Below are 22980 nucleotides of genomic sequence, written 5' to 3'. Positions count from 1 at the left end.
CTAAATATTATCTTTAACCAATATCCAAGCATGTTTTTGTTTCAGGTAATGTTACTTACAGTGTTCAGAAATAAAGATTAGTTGAATTAATTTTCTACCTTGTCCTGGAGGCATTGAGATTTTTGGTAGTGTTCCGATCACGTAGACGAAGACTACCTGATATGGACAGTCCAATGACAGAACTTTGTACCTTCCTGTGTCCCTATGACCTGCTCACTTGTCTGTATCTTAAAGATGGCACCATAAGACAAGCAGGAGTGTCAGGATTTCAAAGAAAATCTAAAACTTAATGCCAACTTGAACTGAACACACCGAATTCTAGTTTTAACACAATGCAGCAAACAAATTTCAATTTTTTTTTGATAAATCTTCCAGGAATGAGAATCTATCCAGGAGAGTCTCTTGCTTGAATGGAACTGCTTTTTTTGACCATTCTGCTGCAGAACTTTCTCTTCAACCCTGTTATCGACTGAAGGGAAATTCATATCTCACTGATTAGAAGTGGTTTATTGGCTGGTGGGGCAAAACACCTTAAAATTTAAATAATGTGTGTATTTAATCAGTTTAAACTAAATTACATTTATTCACTCCATTTTCATAATCACAGCTCAAACATTACTGATATTTTCCAGAATAAATAATGTAGAATTTATTCATTTCAACTGATTACGAATGGCATAATGCAATATACAGGTCCTAATTTGTAATTTAGAAAGCAAGCACTGTGTACAGCAATAGCTAAAGCAATTTTATTAAAATACACACACATTCTTTTATTGATTTTAAAACTCAGGAGATTGTGAAAGTTGTATGTAGCTTTCCCTTTACCAATTTCTAACAGTGCCTGAATCACCTGAGACACAGACTTGCTTGGTATGGAACTTAAATATACAGATCAGCAAGAGCCTGTGAAGAGCGAAGTTATTTTAACAGTAAAGTTATTAATACTGGCTTCACTGGTGGAAGGATGGGGCAATAGAGATCGGAAGAGGTGGGGGAAAACTTCTTGCTCCTCGCCACTACTCAGGGACTGATGTTGCAACTGATGTCAGGACATAGTAAGAGCAGTATCACACTATATTGATTCTTTTCATAACAGAACAAACTGACAGGATTTTTTTTATTGTGTGAGGAAAATCCATTGAAAGAGGCACCAATACAGAGGTACATCTCCAACTATATTCTATGAAATAAGCTAGATTTTCAGGAAGGAGACAAATAAAATGATACTACAATCTATTTAAATACAAAAAAATGCCATTACTTCCTCCCCAGCAATATCTTGGTTTTTAAAACCTTTGGCACAAAACGAATAGTCAGGGATATTCTTGTAGTTCTTTTTAAAACCGCTCCAAGTTTTGCATTACATGATTTTAGGTTGGCAACCTTCTCTGTGACAATGTCCTCTCTCACTGGCCTGATGCCATGCAGATACTTCACATACATGTCATCTTGCAGCACCAGAAGGCTACGTGGTTCAAGAAGAAGAGACAGAAGATAACGGTTTTCTTCGGTCTGAGGAGAATAAACCTGTAAAACGATGGTGGAGGAATAAGATGCAATGTGAAGGAAACTTATTGTCTAATTTATTTCCCCCTGTAATCTTCTCCTACTTCTCCCAATGAGTCAAAAGTGTCGTGCTGGAAAAGCACAGCTGGTCGGGCAGCATCCGAGGAGTAGGAGAGTCGATGTTTCATCATCAGGAATGTCCTGCATGTGCAGTCCTGACGTTCTCCTACCTTTGCTAATGGACTGACTTTCTTTTGGACACATATCTGGTTCTACTGACATCAGTGTTTCATCAAACTGATAAATTCATATATGAGGCAGTATCGTGAGCAGCAACACTCTAATTCATCAGAACTTTATTCTCTTCAAAGGCACAAAATTCCAGAGAATCCAGATAGAAATCCCAACTGAATGAACGATGAAATCCGAGATCGACTTGGCCTTTCTTTTAATAAATTCACCTGAACCAATGGCTGAACTATGACAAGTAGGAAAGTTTACAAGTGAACTTCAATTTGTTAAGTGTGTCCAGGAGGGCTTTTTTGAAACCATATGTAGATAGTCGAATGAAAGAGGGGCCAAACTGCCACAGTGTTGGGAAATGAACCCAGCCAGGCGATCAAAGTTTCAGTTGTGGGGGGGGGGGGGGGGGGAGGGGGTAGGGTGGGTGTTGGTAGAAATGCATTTTGGGAATAGTGATCACATTTTTGGATATTTACACATAAGGACAAGGCTGGACCTGCACATGTTTGGATTGTGGGAGGAAATCGGAGCACCCAGAGGAAACCCACGCAGACACAGGGAAAATGTGCACACTCCACACAGGCATTCGCCCGAGGCTGGATTCGAACCTGGGGTCCTGAGGCAGCATTGCTAACCACTGAGCTACCATGTCGCCCCTTACCCTCTTTCTTCTAATATATGTGTAAAATACCTTGGGATTCTCCTTAACGCAGCTGGCCAAGAACATTTCATAGCCCCATTTAATCCTCCTAACTCCCCATTTGGGCTCCTTTCTACTTCTTCTGTCTTCTTTAAGGACTTTATTTTTAGTTGCAAGGACCTTAGGTATGCTTCCTTTTTTAAATTCAGTTGATAATTACCCTTATCAACCGTGGTTCCCAAATCCTGCACTCTAATCAGCCAGTCCTTAAAAGACTCCCAAATGTCAGATGTGGATTTACTCTCAAACAACCTCTCCCAATCCACATTCTCCAATTCTTGCCTAATTTGCTTATAGTTAGCTTTCCAACAATTGCAGGTCAGGTGAATAGCCATGCTAAGTTGCCCCTTGTGTTAGGTGCATTAGATAGATCTGGGTCGGTGTGGACTGGTTGGGCCAAAGGGCATGTTTCCACACTGTAGGGAATCTAATCTAATCTAAACTAGGGAAAGAGTAGGTCCACTCAAGGATAAAGACGGGAGGTTACATGTGGAGCCAGAGGAAATCGGTAAGGTCCTTAGTGAGTAATGAGATGTTAAGGTTAGGGAAAGGCGTGTGAATACTCTCAGGTAAGTCAGCATAATGAAGCAGGAAGTGTTGGGTGTCATTAAGGTAGATAAGTCCATAGGGCCAAATGGAATCACAGGGTCATTGAGTAGGATCTATCCCAGGCAACAGTGGGAAGCAAGGAAGGAAATAGTTGGTATCTTAACAGATCCAGTCTGCTCTCAGGTGAAATTCCAGAGGAATGGAGAATGGCCAATGTTGTTCCTTTGTTTAAGGAGGGAAACCAAGATATTTCAGTCAATTACAAGCCAGTGAGGCTGATGTCAGTGATGGGGAAGCTGCTGGAGCAGATATTGAGAGACAGGAGTTATTCACATTTGGAACCAAATTGACTTGTTAGTTACAGGCAGCCTGGGTTTGCGTGGGGAAAATCATATCTCACCAACTTGATTGAGTTTTTTTGAGAAGAGATTGACTGTGTTGGGCCTGTACTCACTGGAACTTAGAAGAATGAGAATGAGAACTGACCTGTTGAAGCATACAAGATTCTTAGGAGACTTTACAGGGTAGATGTGGAAAAGTTGTTTGCCCTTGTGAGAAAGTCTAGGACATGAGGTTTAGTGTCACAATAAGAGGTTGCAGCTTTAAGTCAGAGATGAGAAAAAATTTCTTCTCTGAGGGTAATAAATCTGTAGAATTATTTAAAAGGTTATTGAGGCTGGGTCATTGAGCATGAGATAGATAGAACTTTTTAAACAGCAAAAAAATCCAGTGGAATGAGGAAAAGGCAGGAAAGTGGAGTTGAGAATTATCAAATTAGCAATGATCTCATAGAATGGCAGAGCAGACTCAGTGGGCTTAATGACCTACTTCTGCTCCCACCCAAAAGTAATGACAGATTAATTTGATCATTGATATGCACACCAGCTGATCACTACTTCACTCAATCCCTCCACGGTCTCCAATTTGTCATTTGCTCATCTAACAGCCAGTTTTGAATGAGAAGTTTTTTCCAATTAAAGATTGAAAAGTCTGAAGCCAGTGTCTTCGCACACCACCACAAACATAACTTTCTAGCCAAAGGCTCGATCGTTTTCTCTGGCCACAGTAAAGCTGAATCAGACTGTTCAGAACTTTTGCATCCTTCATGCTGACTTGAGCTTCCAATCTCACATTTGCCTTATCACCAAAACCGTTTGCTTACACTTCAACACATTTCCCAACTATGTTCCTAATTCAGTCCATCTACTGCTGAAAGCTTTGTCTAATGGTCCTCAAGAAAGATGTTAGGTAGTGTAACAGTCCTCAATAAAAAGTGAATGAAAAGAATCGGTGACATTCACTCAAAGGGATGCAACTTGGAGGAACATTCAAGAAGGCAACTCATGATATCACACATGACAGTCAAAAAGAGTCAAAGCTGTCAAGAGAGATGCGGAGGCAAGAGATGAACAACTCAGGTCTCTCTTTAAATGGGACAGCAATATTTCTTCAACAAACAATCTACTTCCTGCTTTACTCAAGCAATTGTAAACAAAAATTGGGTGTTTTTGAAAAATACTTTACATGTTGAAAGTTAATAGAACATGTCATGGTTCACAACTGGCTGTACAGGGAAAATGATAAGCACCATTTAAAACAAAACTGAATAAGTATTTTAAAGACTGGAAAAGAATTCAGAAAAAGAGCTGAGAAATAAATTTCCAAGCTCCAGATGAAGCTTTGGAACCAGTACTGACATGATTGGCTAAGTAATGCTTCTTTGACATCCATTTTATATTTAAATAAACATTCAGACTGGTACTTCTGTGGGTTATCTTGGGTAATTCAAGAAGCAAGTGATTTAGCCCTTATTATATCTCTGTCGCATGTATCTGATTATGCTGATATCCTACCTTTACGTAAAATACATTAATCAGTTTATTGTCACAGCTAGACTGAACAGAAGATTGATTTTATCCATGGAGATTTCATATATGTTTTGTTTTCACTTTCCAGCCAGGGCTTCCCCATACTGGGCAGCATCTGCTCAGGCCAGCAATGACAAAAATGATAGCTGCCCAGTAGAAATGGGCTGAGAATTCTCCTATTTACAGCCAAGATGATGGCTACACCATCAGTGCAATCCATCATTAATTATACCATCAGAGGTAACCAGCAGATACATTTTTCTAGAAGAACCTTCATACTCCTTTTCCATTCATTGAGTCATGTTGCACAATTCCCCCAACAACACTCTTGTCATGCACTCCAATCAATGGGAAATGGAATTTGAAAAAACAAAAATGTCTTTGCATTAATTAAAAACATGTCAATACTGTATAAATCAGAATTAAAATTACTAACCTTCACCTCTTCATCCTCTCTTTCAATGGGATGATAGAAATCTAATAGAGTTTGAGAGCCAAGACTGATAGTGGTAACTGTTGGAAAGTATAAAGGCCCATCCTCATGAGGCTATAAAGACAAGAATCTGATTTCAATCGACAGCTTGATAATTTTAACAAGGATTGTTATGCTTACTTGTCATGATAAAACTTTGCATTTGTGTCACACCTTTAATATAGAAGAATGTTCCAAAGGTGCTGTCAGGTAAAATAGCTAATGTTAGTCAGTGCTTTTCTTAAAACTAAATTTAATACTCTGTCCAATATTTAGATTACATCTTAAATTTTTACCCAGTATCTATAATGGTGTGAACAGCAGCGTGAAGGGGAGGAGAATGAGATAGGTGGAGACTGGAGAGAACAAGAGAATGAAGAGTAATTTGCCAGCAGTTTGCATTTATACAGCACTTTCAAAGTAAATTCTTCCAAGAAGTTTCACAATTAAATTAACAAAGAAAATGAGTCAATATGAGAGATATTAAGGAAGAAATAAACCAGCAGAGATAACAGAAATAAATTAAAAATAAAGAGCAAAATGAGCATGAAATGATAGAGGATGGAAGAAGAGAGCTGGAGAGAAACACAGAGTGTAAAAGAAAAAGCAAGTACAAGAGTATAAGAGTGGAAAAAGATAGATGGCAGATACTTTCCAGCATCATCTGCACTCCCTGAATTGTTTTATTGAGCAGTGTTACTGTGTTATTGAGCAGTGTTATAATAGTTAAAATTAAGGGATTCAGACAAACTATAATTATTATCATTGTTCAACAAAAGCCAATTATTATTGTATTATACCAGTACCATTATTCCTTCACCAGGATTGTACTCATTAACCAACACATGATTAGCAACTTGTCCTGCAAAAGGTCCCAGGGCTGAAATTTTCTGGGCATATTTAACCAGCCAGTCGGGCAGCTTTTCAGCAAGCATTCCCCTTGAGTGAGGTAAACCACCTGCAAGAGATCAGGAAAACTGACTAACAATAACCACAATTGTACAAAATTCAATTTTCATATAAAAATGGAAAGAACTGTGGATGCTGGAAATCAGAAACAAAAACAAAAATTGCTGGAAAAACTGAACTCAGATCTGAGCTGAGCCTTTCCAGCAACTTCAATTTTCATATATTATTTTCTTCCTCATTCTCCAAAGGCACTTACTCATTACTTACAGATGAAATTCTATAGCAACATTGCATCATCTAAATTCGATAACTCTCACCATCATAGCTTAAACATAAGATGGAATCTTCCTTGCCCCTGAATGATGTGGATATTGGTGAATTATTTGGGAAAATATGGCAAGGTTGGTAGAAATTTGTTTCTCAATATTGAGAAAAGCAAAACTGATACTGCTATTAAAATTTGAACAGCTAGATGAAAATCCTGCTGGTGAGTGCCAAGAAGTCTATTTAAAATCATTAGCTTGCCATTATTACCCAATCTCAATTTCCAATTCTTCAACATGCCAGAGATAAACTAGACAGTCAGAATTCATGACATGGAAGTCAGAACGGATACCTGGTGACCTCAGCTCACTGCTTGTTCCTTTGGAGTTTCATCTTGGACAGCAATCACCACATTTCATGGCAATGCTCCTTGGGCAGTAACCACCCGCACACCCTGTCTGTGAGGGTGGCATAGGACATGCGCTACTATCACTACTCCTTCATGACATGTTACAACCCCACTTGCAATACAGTTCTGCATTTCAATCCTGCATTCTAGAAGGCACTAATACCTTTCATTGTCCTGGCAGCAGCATTACACTTTGATTGATTGATTTATTGTCACATGTACTTAAGTACAGTGAAAAGCTTTGTTTACGAGCAGTACACACAGCTCATAGTAAGCAAGGACATACAGATCATGGGGTGAACAAAACACTTGGATAGAGGTATACTGTTCTTACTGATGTTGATCTTGCCTAGTGCCTAGTAAGATCAGCATTATTTAGAGTCCTTTCGTCAGTCTAATAATGGCAGGGAAGAAGCTGTTTTTGAACCTGCTGGTGTGTGTGTGTGTGTGTTCAAGTTTCTGCAACTTCTGTCTGACGGAAGAGGTTGTAGGAGAGCATTGCTGGGGTGTGTTGGGTCTTGGAGGATGTTGGCAGCCTTTCCAGGGCAACGGGCTGTGTAAATGGAGTCCGTGGATGGAAGGTTGGCTTCCATGATGGTCTGGGCTGTTCACATAACCTTCTGTAGCTTTTTACGGTGCTGGGCACAACAGTTGCCATAACAGGCCATTATGTACTCAGACAATATGCTTTCAATGGTGCAGCTGCAAAAGTTGGTGAGGGCACTTGTGGACATGCCAAATTTCCTGAGCTAAGGATGAAGAGGTGTTGTTGTGCCTTCTTGATCATCGCACCTACGTGGAAAGTCCAGGACAGGTTGTTGGTTATTGTCACTCCTAGGAACTTGACACTCTCCACCCTCTCAACCTCAGCTTTATTGATGCAGATAGGCGCATGTTCTCCCTTCTTTCTGAAGTTAACAATCAGTTCTTTAGTTTTGCTGATGTTGAGAAGGAGGTTGTTCTCATAGCACCATGTCACCAACCCCTCTATCTCCTTTATGCATTCTGACCCATCATTGTTTGATACCCATCCTACCACAGTGGTATCATCAGCAAACTTGTAGATGGCACTTGTTTGGAATTCGGCAACAATCATGTGTGTACAGGGCAGTAGTCATTAAGGCACGATGCATATGCTTTCTTAGGTACTGGGATGATGGTGGTGTTCTTGAAGTCGATGGGGACTTCAGCTTGTTGGAGTAAGAGGTCAAAGATGTTGGTGAATACCTCTGCCAGTTGGTCCACACAAGATATGAGTGCTTGGCTGGGGACTCCATCCGGCCCATCACTTTCCTTGGGTTGACTCCCAAGAAGACCAATCTAACGTTTGCAGCAGTGACAGTTGGCACAGGTGCATCCAGGGCTGTCGGGGCAGGTTGCACCGCACTGCAGGCATTCTATTTGAACTGAGCATAGAAAGCATTGAACACATCAGGGAGGGATGTGTCTTTGTTCGCTATCTTGCTCTGCTTCATTTTACATCCTGTAATGTTGTTTAGGCCTTGCCACAGGTGGCAGGAGTAGTATGGTTGATCTAGGCCTTTATATTTGTCTGGTATTGCCACTTGGCATCACTGATGGCTTTGTAGAAGTCATACCTGGATTTTCTTTATAGTTCTGGGTCATCCGACTACATGGTCTCCTGCAAGTATTAGTCACAGACAATGGGACATCATTTACTAGCACAGAATTCGAATATTTCCTAAAATCAAATGGCATTTTGCACATAAGGACAGCTCCATAGTATCCACTGTCCAGTGGTCTGGTGCAAAGAGCTGTCCAAATGTTGAAGGCAGGTTTAAATAAGCAGCCTACAGTGTCACTTGATACCAAACTGTCCCAGTTCCTGTTTGATTATAGGACCACTCCACACACAACAACAGGGATAGCTCCAACAGAGTTGCCAATAGGAAGAAGACTCTGTACCAGGTTAAACCTGATATTTCCAGACTTTGTAGGGGGTAACAGCAACAGGAACTTCAATGTCGGCTACATGCCTCCTCCAAGTGAGAGAAACAATTTAATTCAGGGGAAGAAGTTTGGTGATGGAACCATGAAAATGGCCCTGTATGGGCACAAAGGAAAGTTGATGCAAGGTCAGGTCCCAAGACTGAGATGGATGCAGCCTTGATAGCGTTACTGCTGGAAGAAGAGGAGGAAACTCTCCCAGGTAACTCCTGACACAAGAGACAGGTTATGGTCGTACACACCGCCCGAGTCAGAGTCCGAGTCAGAAGAACCAAATCTGGGATGAAAATGTCGCAAGAAAGGCTACAAGAGAAAGACCTGACTCCAATCACTACATCCCCAGACTTAGTGGGGGAGGGATGTAGTGATTGGAATCAGCTGGATCTTGTTGACAACAAGATCCTTGATTGGCTCAGGTTAACAACCCCAGTCAAGAGAGCCCTGGCTGACCAATATAACCAGGAGATTTAGAATCTCCTCAGTTCAGGGCTGGTTAGTTACAGCCAGTGCTTTGTACACAAAGAAATAAAGGTTGACCTGGTGATGGGATACTAGCTTTGTGCAGTTATTTCATGGGGTGGGTTATTGATGGTCACAACCACCCTAGTGTTAACAGTGGGACAATGCAGTGCAATGTTTGGCATGATTAGGTTGTGGGGCTATGAATCAGGAGATATCATTAGAAGGTGAAGCTGAAATTCAAAGTGTGTGGAAGCTCAGTATTGATGGGCTTGCAACGGAGTGCAAGGAAGAAGCAAACATGGGGGTTCAAGGGGAATTTAATTATCAGGTTGAGCTTGCTACTCATTGTTCCAAGTGCAACCTGTGTTGTTTTCCATATTCATGTGAATTGTAAATGGAAAATGGCTCCAATTACATGTGGACTTAACAGTGTAAGTGTTTATTCCTGTCTAAGCATATGAGCTCTATTTGTGAATCAAGTGACACCCTTCAAGGGGTAATTACATTAATCAGGCTTTACAGTAACAGTTAAAGTCACCTGTAAACATAGTCCTCTTCATATGAATTGCACCCAACAGTCAATGTGCACACCTATGTTACACTTACAATTATTTTCATAAATTCCAATGCAAAGGGCTAAGGCATCTTGTTATGTTGAAAAAGGATTAATATATCAAATTCCATCATGCTTCCACACCTTTTAATATTACTCTCACTTCCATATATAATAAAGGAGGGTTTTATGCACACTTGCTCACATCACACAGGTCTATACTCACCCCAGTTCTGCAGCCTCCTTCCTGATAATTGAGTCCACTTGGGTTTCGGTGAATTGTAAACCTGGAAGTCACAGATGAAGATAGCGAAAAGCGCAAAGTTTTCAACTTCTCAAGTCATCCAAATAATTTGGGAGTGACAATCTCACAATACAAAATGTTTATTTATATAATGCACCTATTCTCTACATTAATCAAAACTGTGTAAAAAGATTCCATGCTGTTTTTCTTCTTAGGTGGTCAGTTATTTTCCCACAGCTATAGGTTATTTCAAACCAGTTGAGGTTAATAGAACATAGAACATTACAATGCAGTATAGGCCCTTTGGCCCTCAATGTTGCACCGACCTGTGAAACCAATCTGAAACCCATCTAATCTACACTGTTCCATTCTCGTCCATACGTCTATCCAATGACCATTTAAATGCCCGTACAGTTGGCAGGTTTACAAGTATTGGAGGCAGTCCGTTCCACGCCCCGACTACTCTCTGAGTAAAGAAACTACCTGTGACATCTGACCTATACCTATCACCCCTTAATTTGAAGCTATGCCCCCTTGTGGTAGCCATCACCATCCGAGGAAAAAGGCTCTCACTGTCCACCCGAGCTAACCCTCTGATTATCTTATATGTTTCAATTAAGTCTCTAATGAAAACAGCCTCGTATTCCTCAACCTTTCCTCGTAAGACCTTCCCTCCATACCAGACAACATCCTAGTAAATCTCCTCTGAACTTTTTCCAAGGCTTTCACATCCTTCCTATAATGCGGTGCCCAGAACTGCACACAATACTCCAAGTGCAGGTGCAGCAGAGTTTTGTACAGCAGCAGTATGACCTTATGGTTCTGAAACTTGATCCCTCTATTAATAAAAGCTAACACACTGTATACCTTCTTAACAACCTTATCAACCTGGCTGGCAACTTTGAAGGATCTATGTACATGGATACCGAGATCTCTCTGCTCATCTACACTACCAAGAATCTTACCATTCGCCCAGTACTCTGAATTCCTGTTACTCCTTCCAAAGTGAATCACTTCATACTTTTCTGCATTAATCGCCATTTGCCACCTCTCAGTCCAGTTCTGCAGTTTATCTACGTCCCTCTGTAACCTACAACATCCTTCAGCACTATCCACAACTGTACCGACCTTAGTGTCATCCGCAAATTTACTAACCTATCCTTCTACGCCCTTATTCAGGTCATTTATAAAAATGAAAAACAGCAGTGGACCCAAAACAGATCCTTACAGTACACCACCAGTAACTGAACTCCAGGATGAACATTTGCCATCAACCACCACTCTCTGACTTCTTTCAGCTAGCCAATTTCTGATCCAAACCGCTAAATCACCCTCAATCCCATGCCTCCGTATTTTGTGCAGTAGCCTACCATAGGGAACCTTATCAAACACCTTACAGAAATCCATATGCACCCACATCAACCACTTTATCCTCATCCACCTGTTTGGTCACCTTCTCAAAGAACTCAATAAGATTTGTGAGGTACGACCTACCCGTCACAAAACCATGTTGACTATCCCTAATCAACTCATTCCTAACAAGATGATTATAAATCCTATCTCTTATAAACTTTTCCAACACTTTACCCACAACCAAAGTAAGGCTCACTGGTCTATAGTTACCAGGGTTGTCTCTACTCCTCTTCTTGAACAAGGGAACAACATTTGCTATCCTCCAGTCTTCTGGCACTATTCCTGTAGACAATGACGACATAAAGATCAAAGCCAAAAGTTTGACAAACTCCTCCCTGGCTTCCCAGAGAATCCTAAGATAAATTCGATCCGGCCCAGGAGATTTATCTATTTTTACACTTTCCACAATTAGCGTGTCTACATAATGTGTCAGAAAACTCTCCTGCACACAATGGACAAAAAGTGACCCATCTAAAGTACTTGAACTAAAGTATTTCCAGTCAATATTTGGAAGGTTGAAGTCCCCATGACAACTACCCTATCACTTTCACTCCTATTGAGAATCATCTTTGCTATCCTTTCCCCTAAATCTCTGGAACTATTCGGAGGCCTTTTCCTTTGGCTAACTCATCATACAGCGTCAGAACAAGAATAAGGAATGCGGGTCATTTGCTAGTTCAAGTAAGTTTTTTTTGGTTTCTCATTTACCACAGGGTAAAAATAATAAAATCCAGAAAGGATTTTAAGAGAAATTTAAGAGAAACCATAGAAAAGATCAGTACTAGGACAAATATTATCAACACACTGTCTTACATTTTCTCTCTGCATTAATTAATTATATTTTGATGAAATATGAAAATTAACAAGATAAATTTGTGGATTTTGCAAATTTTTGTTTGTTCTCAAACACTATGGCCATAAGGAAATTACAACAGCCTCAGTATACTTAAGGGGATCATATTTTTATTCTCGGGAACCTCCTGGTAAGCGCATGTATGACACTAAGTGAGAACAGTCCTTAAAAGGTTAACCACCCTGCCAACTCGACTGAGGCTTGGTGCCGGAGGGAATCATGAGTTTTGTCAACAATGTGAAATAAGACAGATTATACATATGTCTCTTTGCATTCATCAATATCAGTTAATTTTATTAAGTTTAATTTTGTTTGTCATTGTTGGAGAATCAAAATGCAGTAACATACCTGCTGTAGCAGATAGTCTTCTTCTGAAGCAGTGATAAAGTTGGGGATGTAATACACAGTGGCTGGGGCCTAAAGGCAATGCAAAATAATACTTCAGAAGAACTATAATTATCATAGCACAAAGTTTGCCATAAAATTACCTTAAGTGAATTGAGTAACATGCAAACCTCTCAAAGATATATTTTCCCTTGCATATACATTTCTGGATCATTATATGTAGTATATAATAGAAAAGTTGTTGTGGTTCTGTTCGCCGAGCTGGGAATTTGTGTTGCAGACGTTTTGTCCCCTGTCTAGGTGATATCCTCAGTGCTTGGGAGCCTCCTGTGAAGCGTTTCTGTGATCTTTCCTCCGGCATTTTTAGTGGTTTGAATCTGCCGCTTCCAGTTGTCAGTTCCAGCTGTCCGTTGCAGTGGCTGGTATATTGGGTCCAGGTTGATGTGCTTATTCATTGAATCTGTGGATGAATGACATTCCTCTAGGAATTCCCTGGCTGTTCTCTGTTTAGCTTGTCCTATAATAGTAGTGTTGTCCCAGTCGAATTCATGTTGCTTGTCATCTGCGTGTGTGGCTACTAAGAATATCTGGTCGTGTCGTTTTGTGGCTAGTTGGTGTTCATGGATGCGGATCATTAGCTGTCTTCCTGTTTGTCCTATGTAGTGTTTTGTGCAGTCCTTGCATGGGATTTTGTACACTACATTGGTTTTGCTCATGCTGGGTATCGGGTCCTTCGTTCAGAGTTGTTGTCTGAGAGTGGCTGTTGGTTTGTGTGCTGTTATGAGTAGTCTGGCTGTCAGTTCGGAAATGCTCTTGATGTATGGTAGTGTGGCTAGTCCTTTGGGTTGTGGCACGTCCTCGTTCCGTTGTCTTTCCCTTAGGCATCTGTTGATGAAATTGCATGGGTATCCATTTTTGGCGAATACATTGTATAGGTGTTCTTCTTCCTCTTTTTGCAATTCTGGTGTACTGCAGTATGTTGTGCAGTAGTGTCTTGATGCAACTTTTGAATAGTGTCTTGATGCAACTTCTTTTGTGTGTGTAGGGGAGGTTGCTTTTGTAGTTCAGGACTTGGTCTGTGTGTGTGGCTTTCCTGTATACCTTTGTGGTGAATTCTCCATTCGGTGTTCTCTGTACCATCACGTCTAGGAATGGGAGTTGGTTGTCCTTTTCTTCCTCTCTAGTGAATCGGATTCCTGTGAGTGTGGCGTTGATGATCCAGTGTGTGTTCTCTATTTCTGTGTTTTTAATGGTTACAAAGGTGTCATCCACATCTCTGACCCAGAGTTTGGGTTGAATTTGCGGTAAGACTGTTTGTTCTAATCTTTGCATTACCACTTCTGCTGTGAGTCCAGAGATGGGTGAGCCCATGGGTGAGCCATTGATTTATTCATATATTTGGTTGTTGAATGTGAAGTGTGTTGTGAGGCACGGGTCCAGTAGTTTGAGTATGCCGTCTTTGTTGATAGGTTCAACATCCTGTTGTCTGTTCTGTATGTCCAGCAGGTTGGCTATTGTTTCACTGGCTAGGGTTTTGTCGATAGAGGTGAACAGTGCCGTTACATCGAATGAGACCACGGTTTCTTTCTTGTCTATATGTATATTTCTGATGATGTCCAAGAATTCCTGTGTTGATTGTATAGAGTGTCTGGATCCGCTGATCAGGTGTTTCAGTTTCTGCTGTAGTTCTTTAGCCAGTTTGTGTGATGGTGTCCCTGGTAGTGATATTATGGGTCTGAGTGGGATGTCTGGTTTGTGCACTTTAGGTAGTCCATAGAATCTGGGAATGTTGTTGCTTTCAGGTTTCATTCTTTTTAGGTCAAACCTGGTTATGTGTCCGTTTTTTTGTAGGTTCCTCAGTGTGTTGTTTATCCTATTGGTGAGCTGTGGGGTGGGGTCAAACTCCCTCTTTTGGTAGGTGTTGGTATCTGTAAGTAGTTGTTGCGCTTTTTGGATGTAGTCTGCTTTGTCTAGGATGACCGTCATTCTGCCTTTGTCTGCTGGTAGTATGATTATGTTCTTATTGTTTCTTAGTGATTTCAGTGCTTCCCTCTCATTGGTGTTGAGGTTATGTGTTTATCTTTTCCTTGTTATCAGAGGTACGATACTTTGTCTCACTGTTTGTTGTGTCTCTTCTGTCAGTCCATTCTGTCAGTACAAGGGTAAGGCTTATACAATTAATGGTATGGCCTTGGATAATGTTGTAGAACAGAAGGCCCTAGGGGTGCAGGTATGTAATTCTTTAAAGTTTGTGTCACATATAGACAGTGTGGTTAAAAAGGTGTTTGACACACTTGCCTTCATTGCTCAGTCCTTTGAATATTAGAGTTGGGACATTATGTTGAGATAATACGGGAGATTTGTCAGGCCTCTTTTGGAATACTGTGTCTAGTTCTGGTCACCCAGTTACAGGAAGGATATAATCAAGCTGGAGTAGGTTCAGAAGAGATCTACCAGGATGTTGCCAGGTATGGAAGGTTTGAGTCTTAAAGAAAGGCTGGGACTTTCTTCACTGTGGCATAGGAAGTTGAGTGGTGACCTGATAAGAAGTTTATAAAATACAAGAGAGGTTTAGATAGAGTTGATAGCAGGTGTCTTTTCCCTAAGATGGGGAAGTTCAAGACCACGGGACATATTTTGAAGGTGAGAGGACAGAGATTTCAACAAGACATAACAGGCATTTTTTTTTAATAGGGTAGTTCACATGTGGAACGAACTTGCTGAGGAAATGGTGGATGCATGTAGAATTACAATGTTTTAAAAGCATTTGGATAGACACATGAATAGGAAAGTTTTGGAGGGAATATGGCCAGTAGCAGGCAGGTTGGACTAGTTTAGTTTGGGATTACTTTTGGCATGGAATGGCTGGACTGGAGGGTTTATTTCCATGCTGTATGACTCTATGACAGTGATTTTAATATTTTCCTTTGAAACACAGCAATCACTTACTGAAAACAACATGTTGCCAAGTGGAGATCACACACATTCCAGTGAAAAACAAGGAAAAGATATAGATTTGTCCAATTGTTAAATGAAAGTTGGCATAACCTTGCCTCTACTACCATTCCCTTATTATTTTGCCAGATCACAAGGGAGCAGGAATAGCACTCAACCTCAGCCTATTCAATTAGAAAGCAGACAGATCATGAACTTAAAGATAGTAAATCTGTTAAGACCAGCAAGTGTCAAGGTAATGAGTGAACTCTCCTCCCCATCTATTTAAAAAATCAAAAGAGGGGAAAGATTGAGAAGGAGACTCTATCATGGTAACCTCAGCTGGTGTTGGAAGTAATCTCACGTGGTTAGTGTCACTCTGCAATGTAAACTAGCCATCCAGTCCACTGAGCTAACAGACCCCATGTTCACATATTCCACACAATGCACTAACCTGATCCACGCAATAAGGCTCCAGTTCACAAGGCCTTTGATTTTGAGCATCCATTATGGGTTCAAACAAGTGAAGTTAACATATTCTGCTGTGGTTGAGTCATGGTTAAGATCATGGATAGCTGCACTGTAACTTCATAAGAATGGAAGGTGAAATTAGGAACCAAATAAACATATTTAGAACATGTTCTAATTTCAACACACAAAATCAAGAATGCTCACAGGGCCAATACAGAATATTTATTGCCCATTTGTCCACTGTGTACACTCTTAAAATCTGTATAATGTACTCCAAGCAGAACCACCATTGGTCTCATTATAAAGGTTGGATTAGATTAGATTCCCTACAGTGTGGAAACAGGCCATTTGACCCAACAAGCCCACACCGACCCTCCAAAGAGTATACCACCCAGTCCCATTTCCCTCTGACTAATGCACCTAACACTATGGGCAATTTAGCACAGCCAATTCACCTGGCCTGCACATCTCTGGTGTGTGGGAAGAAACCAGAGCACCCAGAGGAAACCCACGCAGACACGGGGAGAATGTGCAAACTCTATACAGACAGTTGCCCAAGGCTGGAATCGAATCTGGGGCCCTGGTGACGTGAGGCAGCAGTGTTAACCACTGAGCCACCGTGCCGCTCCAGAACTCCTCTGACTCAACTCTCTGAATTAGCTGAAAGGAGATGGAACACTGAAGCCCAAATCAAGGATAAACATCGACAATTTATTTAGGAGTCTCCATTTAAATCCCTGGACTGCACTAAGGTAATTGATTCTGAATCAGGTGGGGATTATATAAAAGGACAGATAGAAATACTAGGTTTCTTTCAATTACAGCAGAGAAGATTATGAGAAATGAATAGTCTATCGTGTTACATGATTATTCAGACTTTTTATAAAGCAAATAAGAAAAATGAAATTGCTGGATTGGTAACCAGAACACATAAAACTAAGATAATTAACAATAGGATAATTGGGAGCATTTTAAAGCAAAGTTTTGTTAGCATATGGAATGTCCCATCAAAAATGACAAGCAGAATACATAACAAATAGCAAAAAGTAAATAAATAATCAAAAACAAATATTTAAAAGGCCAGGGTTAATAGGATCAAATGAACTGGCAAATATACACTAGGCAGACTGATTACTTCTATGCTGCATGTCAATGACTTAGTTTCAGTAATCACCAAAGAAATGAAATTTCTTTTTCTGGACTCACTTTGTCACTTGTGTGCAAACACAGACCTCCCCAGACATTACTTTCTCAATTTTTAAAAATCCTTCTCCTGCTCATGATGATTGGAGAAACAAAAAGACATGTTTATCCCAAATGCCCATTCCAATTTTCTCAAATATTATTTTATTGTTTCTGTTAATCTTCTAGCATCATGAAATGATGGACATGTAGCTAATCAAATTATTCTGGGATGAGGCAGCTTCATAAGGTACACAATACTGGTGACTGAAAACATCAATTCTTGAGACAGCTTCTGCCAAAAATGTCACAAGTGAAGAAATTATCAGGTGTCTTTCTAGTTTGTTCTATTTGGTAAAAATTGAAAGAACTGCAGATGCTGGAAATCATTAACAAAAACAGCTTATTAAGCTCAGCAGGTATGGCAGCATCTATGGAAATAAATTAGAGATAACCTTTCGGGTCCAATGACCCTTTGTCAGAATTGATAGTAGCTAAGAAAAAGTTGATTTTAATGCAGAAGGTAGGGTGGTGGGAGGGTTTAAGGACTAAACAATGGGTGGACATAGGGCCAAAGAGAGAGAAGAATAGTTGGGCTGATGTGGAGGTGCCGGTGATGGAACGGGATGGACAAAGTTAAAAAATCACACAACACCAGGTTATAGTCCAATAGGTTTATTTGGGCATTCAAGCTTGTGCTCCTTCGTCAGGTAGCTACTGGTGTACAATCATAGGACACATAATTTATAGCAAAAGATCATAGTGTCATATACTGATATGATATATTATCTATTTTGTTACCTATTGATACCTATTTTGTTCAAAAAGCACACAACCTGTAGGCAGTCAATATTTTTTATAATCAATGTGACATTTTATAAATTCCTACTTTGGAAACAGAACTAGACTGACTCAAGATTGGAAAACATACTGACTCTAACCTCACTTTTAATACATTGTCTTAGCTGAGATGTCACCTTTTTTTAATAAAACCTTACGTTATCTCAGGAATGTGACTTGAAAGAAGTTCTGGGATTTACATATTAATGAATCTAAACCTGTAACGCATTCTAAAAGATGAAAGACTTAACAGCAATTTAGGTTTGTTCAGTATTCAATGAATGACATTATGACCTTTTGCTATAAATTCTGTATCCTATGATCCTACTCCATCTGAAAGAGCAGCGCTCCGAAAACTTGTACTTCCAAATAAACATGTTGGGACTATAACTCTGCTGTGTGATTTTTTAACTTAATAGCTGGACTGACAAAAGAGTGGATAACGATCAGCCTAGGAGAATGAATAGCAACAATTGGGAACTATAACTGGCTAACAATGGGTTGTGAGTAATAGCGGTCTATGTGATAACAAGGCTGGTGTGTGGAGTTTGGGGTAAGGGCATGGGAGATGCTACCTCAAAGCTCTAAAATCGTTGAACTTGATATTGAGTCCACAAGGCTGTAGAGTTCCCAAGGGGAATATGAGGTGCTGTTCTTCCAAATTCGCTGGAGCACTGCAGCAAGCATTGAACAGAGATTTTGGCCAGGGAACTAGGTGGTGCGTTTACGTAGCTGGCAAGTGGAAGCTCAGAGTTCTTTTTACAGACAGAACATAGGTATTCTGTGGAATGGACACTCAGCCTATACTTCGTTTCCACAATGTAGAGACCATGTTGTGAACAGCAAATGTAGTTTGAGTGAAGTGCGTGTAAAGCACTGCTTCACCTGGAATGTGTGTTTGGTTTCTTGGATACCGATGAGGAAGCAAATAAACAGGCAGGTGTTACGCCTTCTGTGTTGGCAGGGGAAGATGTCATGAAGTTGTGGGAGATGTTGGGAGAGAAGGAGGAGTGGACCAGGGTATGCCAGAGAGTATATTCCTTCCAGAAGGCTGACAAGGGAGGGGAGTGGAATATGTGTCTAGTTCTGTCATCCTGCTGGTGAAGCTGTACGACACTCAAATTAGTCCACTACATTTGCTGTTCACAACGTGGTCTCTACATTGCGAAAACTAAGCACAGACTGAGTGTCCATTTCACAGAATACCTATGTTCTGTCTGCAAAAAGGACCCTGAACTTCCAGTTGCCAGACACTTCAACACACCACCTAGTTCCCTGGCCAAAATCTCTGTCTCATGGTTGCTGCAGTGCTCCAGCGAAATGGCCACCTCTGGATGCTATTGCAGGTGGAATGGTAGGTGAAGTGTCGGGGGGCCCAATCATTGTTGAGGGAAGAAAGGGGCTGAGGGCTGAAATGTGGGAGATGACTGAGGGCCCTGTAAACTATGGTGCTGGGGAATCCTCGTTTAAGGAAGAAGGTGGACATTTCAGAAGCCCTTTTTTCAAAGATGTGATGGAAATGGGACTAAATGAGAGAATGGAGCAGGGTGTGAGAATATGTGGTCAAAATAACTGTGGGTCGGTGGGTTTGTAGTGAATATTGGAAGCCAGTCTACCCCCGAAATAGAGATAGAGATGTCAAGTTACCTCTATCTTCTGCATCGTGCCCCTGTCTTCTGTAAAAAAAAGTTCTTAGCTACCATCAGCTCTGAACAAGGGTAATACAAACTCTCGATTTGTGTCAACAGATGCTGTCAGACCTGCTGAGCTTTTGCAGCAATTTCTGTTTTTGCTCTATTTGATGTTCAGTTAAAAATCACTTCATTCAGTATCTACTCATTCTAATCCCATGATATAAAATGAGGTCGGAATAGATAGACGCTTGACAACCGGAGCAGACACGCTCTGATATTTTCCATTTTCAAATTTAAACTGACCCATTTTCTCCGTGCATCTCACATCTTTCGCAATGTCGGTGGTCACTGTCTAATTTTAAAACCACATCGGACTTTGGGCGTGAGTGCCACAAGGATTGGTGCTGGGTCCACTACTTTTCATCATTTATATAAATGACTTGGATGTGAGCATAAGACGTATAGTTAGTATGTTTACTGATGACACAAAAATTGGAGGTGTAGTGGACAGCAAAGAAGGTTACCTCAGATTACAATGGGATCTTGATCAGATGGGCCAATGGGCTGAGAAGTGGCAGATAGAGTTAATTTAGATAAATGTTAGGTATTTATCTGCATTTCGGGTGAACAAATCTTAGCAGGACTTATACACTTAATGGTAAGGTCCTAGGGAGTGTTGCTGATCAAAGAGACCTTGGAGTGCAGGTTCATAGCTCCTTGAAAGTAGAGTCGCAGGTAGATAGGATAGTGAAGGTGTTTGGTATGCTTTCCTTTACTGGTCAGAGTATTGAGTACAGGAGTTAGAAGGTCATGTTGCGGCTGTACAGGGCATTGGTTAGGCCACTGTTGGACTATTGTGTGCAAGGTAAAAACAATGACTGCAGATGCTGAAAACCAAATACTGGATTAGTGGTGCTGGAAGAGCACAGCAGTTCAGGCAGCATCCACCGAGCAGCAAAATCGACGTTTCGGACAAAAGCCCTTCATCAGGAATAATGAAGGGCTTTTGCCCGAAACGTCGATTTTGCTGCTCGTTGGATGCTGCCTATTGTGTGCAATTCTGGTCTCCTTCCTATTGGAAAGGTGTTGTGAAACTTGAAAGGGTTCAGAAAAGATTTACAAGGATGTTGCCAGGTTTAGAGGATTTAAGCTATAGAGAGAGATTGAATAGGCTAGGGCTGTTTTCCCTGGAGCGTCAGAGCTTGAGGGATTGACTTTATAGACGTTTACAAAATTATGAGGGGCATGGATAGGATAAATGGACAAAGTCTTTTCCCTGGGGTGTGGGAGTCCAGAACTAGAGGGCATAGGTTTAGGGTGAGAGGGGAAAGATATAAAAGAGACCTAAGGGGCAACGTTTTCACTCAGAGGGTGGTACGTGTGTGGAATGAGCTGCCAGAGGAAGTGGTGCAGGATGGTACAATTGCAACATTTAAAAGGCATTTGGATGGGTATATGAATAGGAAGGGTTTGGAGGGATATGGGCCGGGTGCTGGCAGGTGGGACTAGATTGGGTTTGGGATATCTGGTCTGCATGGATGGGTTGGACTGAAGGTTCTGCTTCCGTGCTGTACATCCCTATCCCCCTGGAACTGCGAGCTCGAGCATTCAAACGGCAACGGCAGCGCCGCGAGCGGCTCCAAACAAAAACGCGGCAAAATAATTCGGGGGACAGTCTGTGGGCCCGCACGTGCCAGGTGGGCGGGGTAATACCTGGGCGGACCCCCAACGGCGAGATGGGGGAGGGGAGGAGAAGCTGCGATTGGAGGAGCCGCGAGCGACGGTAGTTCAAAATACAACGGCGGCTACACGAGCGGGAAAAGAGCAAGGCATCGACTGGAGGAGTCGGAAAGCACCTTCGAGCCTTTTTTTAACCCCCCCAACTCTGTTCACAAAATTCAGTTGTGAAGGTGGTGAAAGAAATAAATCCAGATTGCTAAAGCTCTCCCCCCACATCTTGTACAGCAATTTTTTCTGAAGGAACCCTGGACTCGGCATTTACAGATGTTGCCGCGTTTCTCCAACGATTTATGTTTATTTTTGCTCTTTCAAACCTCCTGCATTTCTCTTTTATATTCAATATCATCGTGCGTTGGTCACTTAAGTTTCAAATAGTAAGAAATTCGAGGGAGGTTCATCCTGACGAGCCTCCTCTCTGCAGGGGAATCGGAGACTTAAAGGATGGAAATCAGAGATACCTGTTTTTGATATTTTAGACATGAATTCGCCAGTTTACCGCATTGATGCTGTGACTAGTGTCGTAGGCCGATGTCAATCTTATTAATTGACAAAAGATTGGTCGAATCAACTGGAGAACAGTTTCTCCTTCACGCCGTAAATATAAACATTAGGTGGTCCAAGTGTCGCCGACGATTAAATATACCAAGAGCAGACCTAGTAGGCGCTTCAGTACCGCTGCTGCCCCCTATCCTGGATGAGCACGATGCTATAATTACACGTGAAGTCAAGAGTGATGGATTTGTAAGTTAATTATTTTCATGTGAGTTTGACGCCTTTTGCTTTCTATTATTGAGAAAAGAGGAATTGGGTAAAATGCAAAAAAAAAAGCACATTCATGTTAATCGTAACGGTTCAGGAAAATTGGACAAAGCATGAATTATTTTCCTCTGGGGAAAAGAGAAGGCTGGAAGGTAGCCTAATCAAGATTTGGAGAAAAAAACGAGAATGTTTCCACTTTAGAAGCAGAACAGACTGGTGATTTTAAATATAAGATTATTCGCTAATCGATCCATTGAAGTTTCTCACTTCGAGAGTGGTGAGAATGTGGAACTTGGAACCAAGTTATGGATCATACTTTTTTAAAAGAAGGTAACTAGGCGAACATGCAGTGGTGCAAGTTCCCCAAACAGTCACTCTCCATCCTGACTAGGAATTACATTTTTGTTCCTTCAGTCTTGCTGAAACAACATCCTGCAACTGTCTCTTTCTCTCAGGTATTGTGGATTTACGTACACAGATTGCTGCAGTTGAAGAACGCAGGTCACCACCACCATCTTCTCAAGGGTAACTAGGGATGAGCAGTTAATGTTGGTCTGGACTGTGGTGGTTACATCCTGTGATTGAATTTTTAAAAAGAAGTTTGTGTCTTGGTCGGGATTACTATTTTAGTGACACAATATTCTGAGCACATGGGTTGA

General features: G+C 41.0%; 1 protein-coding gene across 2 annotated transcripts; it reads right to left on the bottom strand.

The window, feature by feature from the left end:
- Window positions 1-624: 624 nt before the first annotated feature.
- Window positions 625-22202, bottom strand: alkbh6 (alkB homolog 6). Of its 2 annotated transcripts, XM_072549508.1 has the most exons (7): window positions 22021-22202; window positions 16150-16281; window positions 12765-12833; window positions 10133-10193; window positions 6148-6299; window positions 5306-5416; window positions 625-1530 (listed from the first exon to the last, which is right to left on the bottom strand). In XM_072549508.1, exons 2-7 carry the CDS (start codon window positions 16201-16203, stop codon window positions 1261-1263), a joined length of 717 nt encoding a protein of 238 aa, XP_072405609.1. In that variant the 5' UTR covers window positions 16204-16281; window positions 22021-22202; the 3' UTR covers window positions 625-1260. The 2 variants fall into 2 exon arrangements, with proteins under 2 accessions (XP_072405609.1, XP_072405610.1); XM_072549509.1 differs by lacking the exons at window positions 16150-16281; window positions 22021-22202 and adding an exon at window positions 11774-11845.
- Window positions 22203-22980: the final 778 nt, after the last annotated feature.

The sequence above is a fragment of the Chiloscyllium punctatum genome, chromosome 29, assembly GCF_047496795.1.
Source record: "Chiloscyllium punctatum isolate Juve2018m chromosome 29, sChiPun1.3, whole genome shotgun sequence".
Lineage (NCBI taxonomy): Eukaryota > Metazoa > Chordata > Chondrichthyes > Orectolobiformes > Hemiscylliidae > Chiloscyllium > Chiloscyllium punctatum.
This window is presented reverse-complemented; position numbering and strand designations above follow the sequence as displayed.

Bases quoted from the DNA above. Each gene is read 5' to 3' on its own strand.
- alkbh6 (XM_072549508.1), bottom strand. From the start codon at position 16,203: ATGGATGCTCAAAATCAAAGGCCTTGTGAACTGGAGCCTTATTGCGTG. The intron at 12,834-16,149 runs GTTAGTGCATTG...CATTGCCTTTAG, and splicing joins AGCCTTATTGCGTGGATCAG to GCCCCAGCCACTGTGTATTA. The intron at 6,300-10,132 runs GTGAGTATAGAC...GATCTCTTGCAG, and splicing joins AAGGAGGCTGCAGAACTGGG to GTGGTTTACCTCACTCAAGG.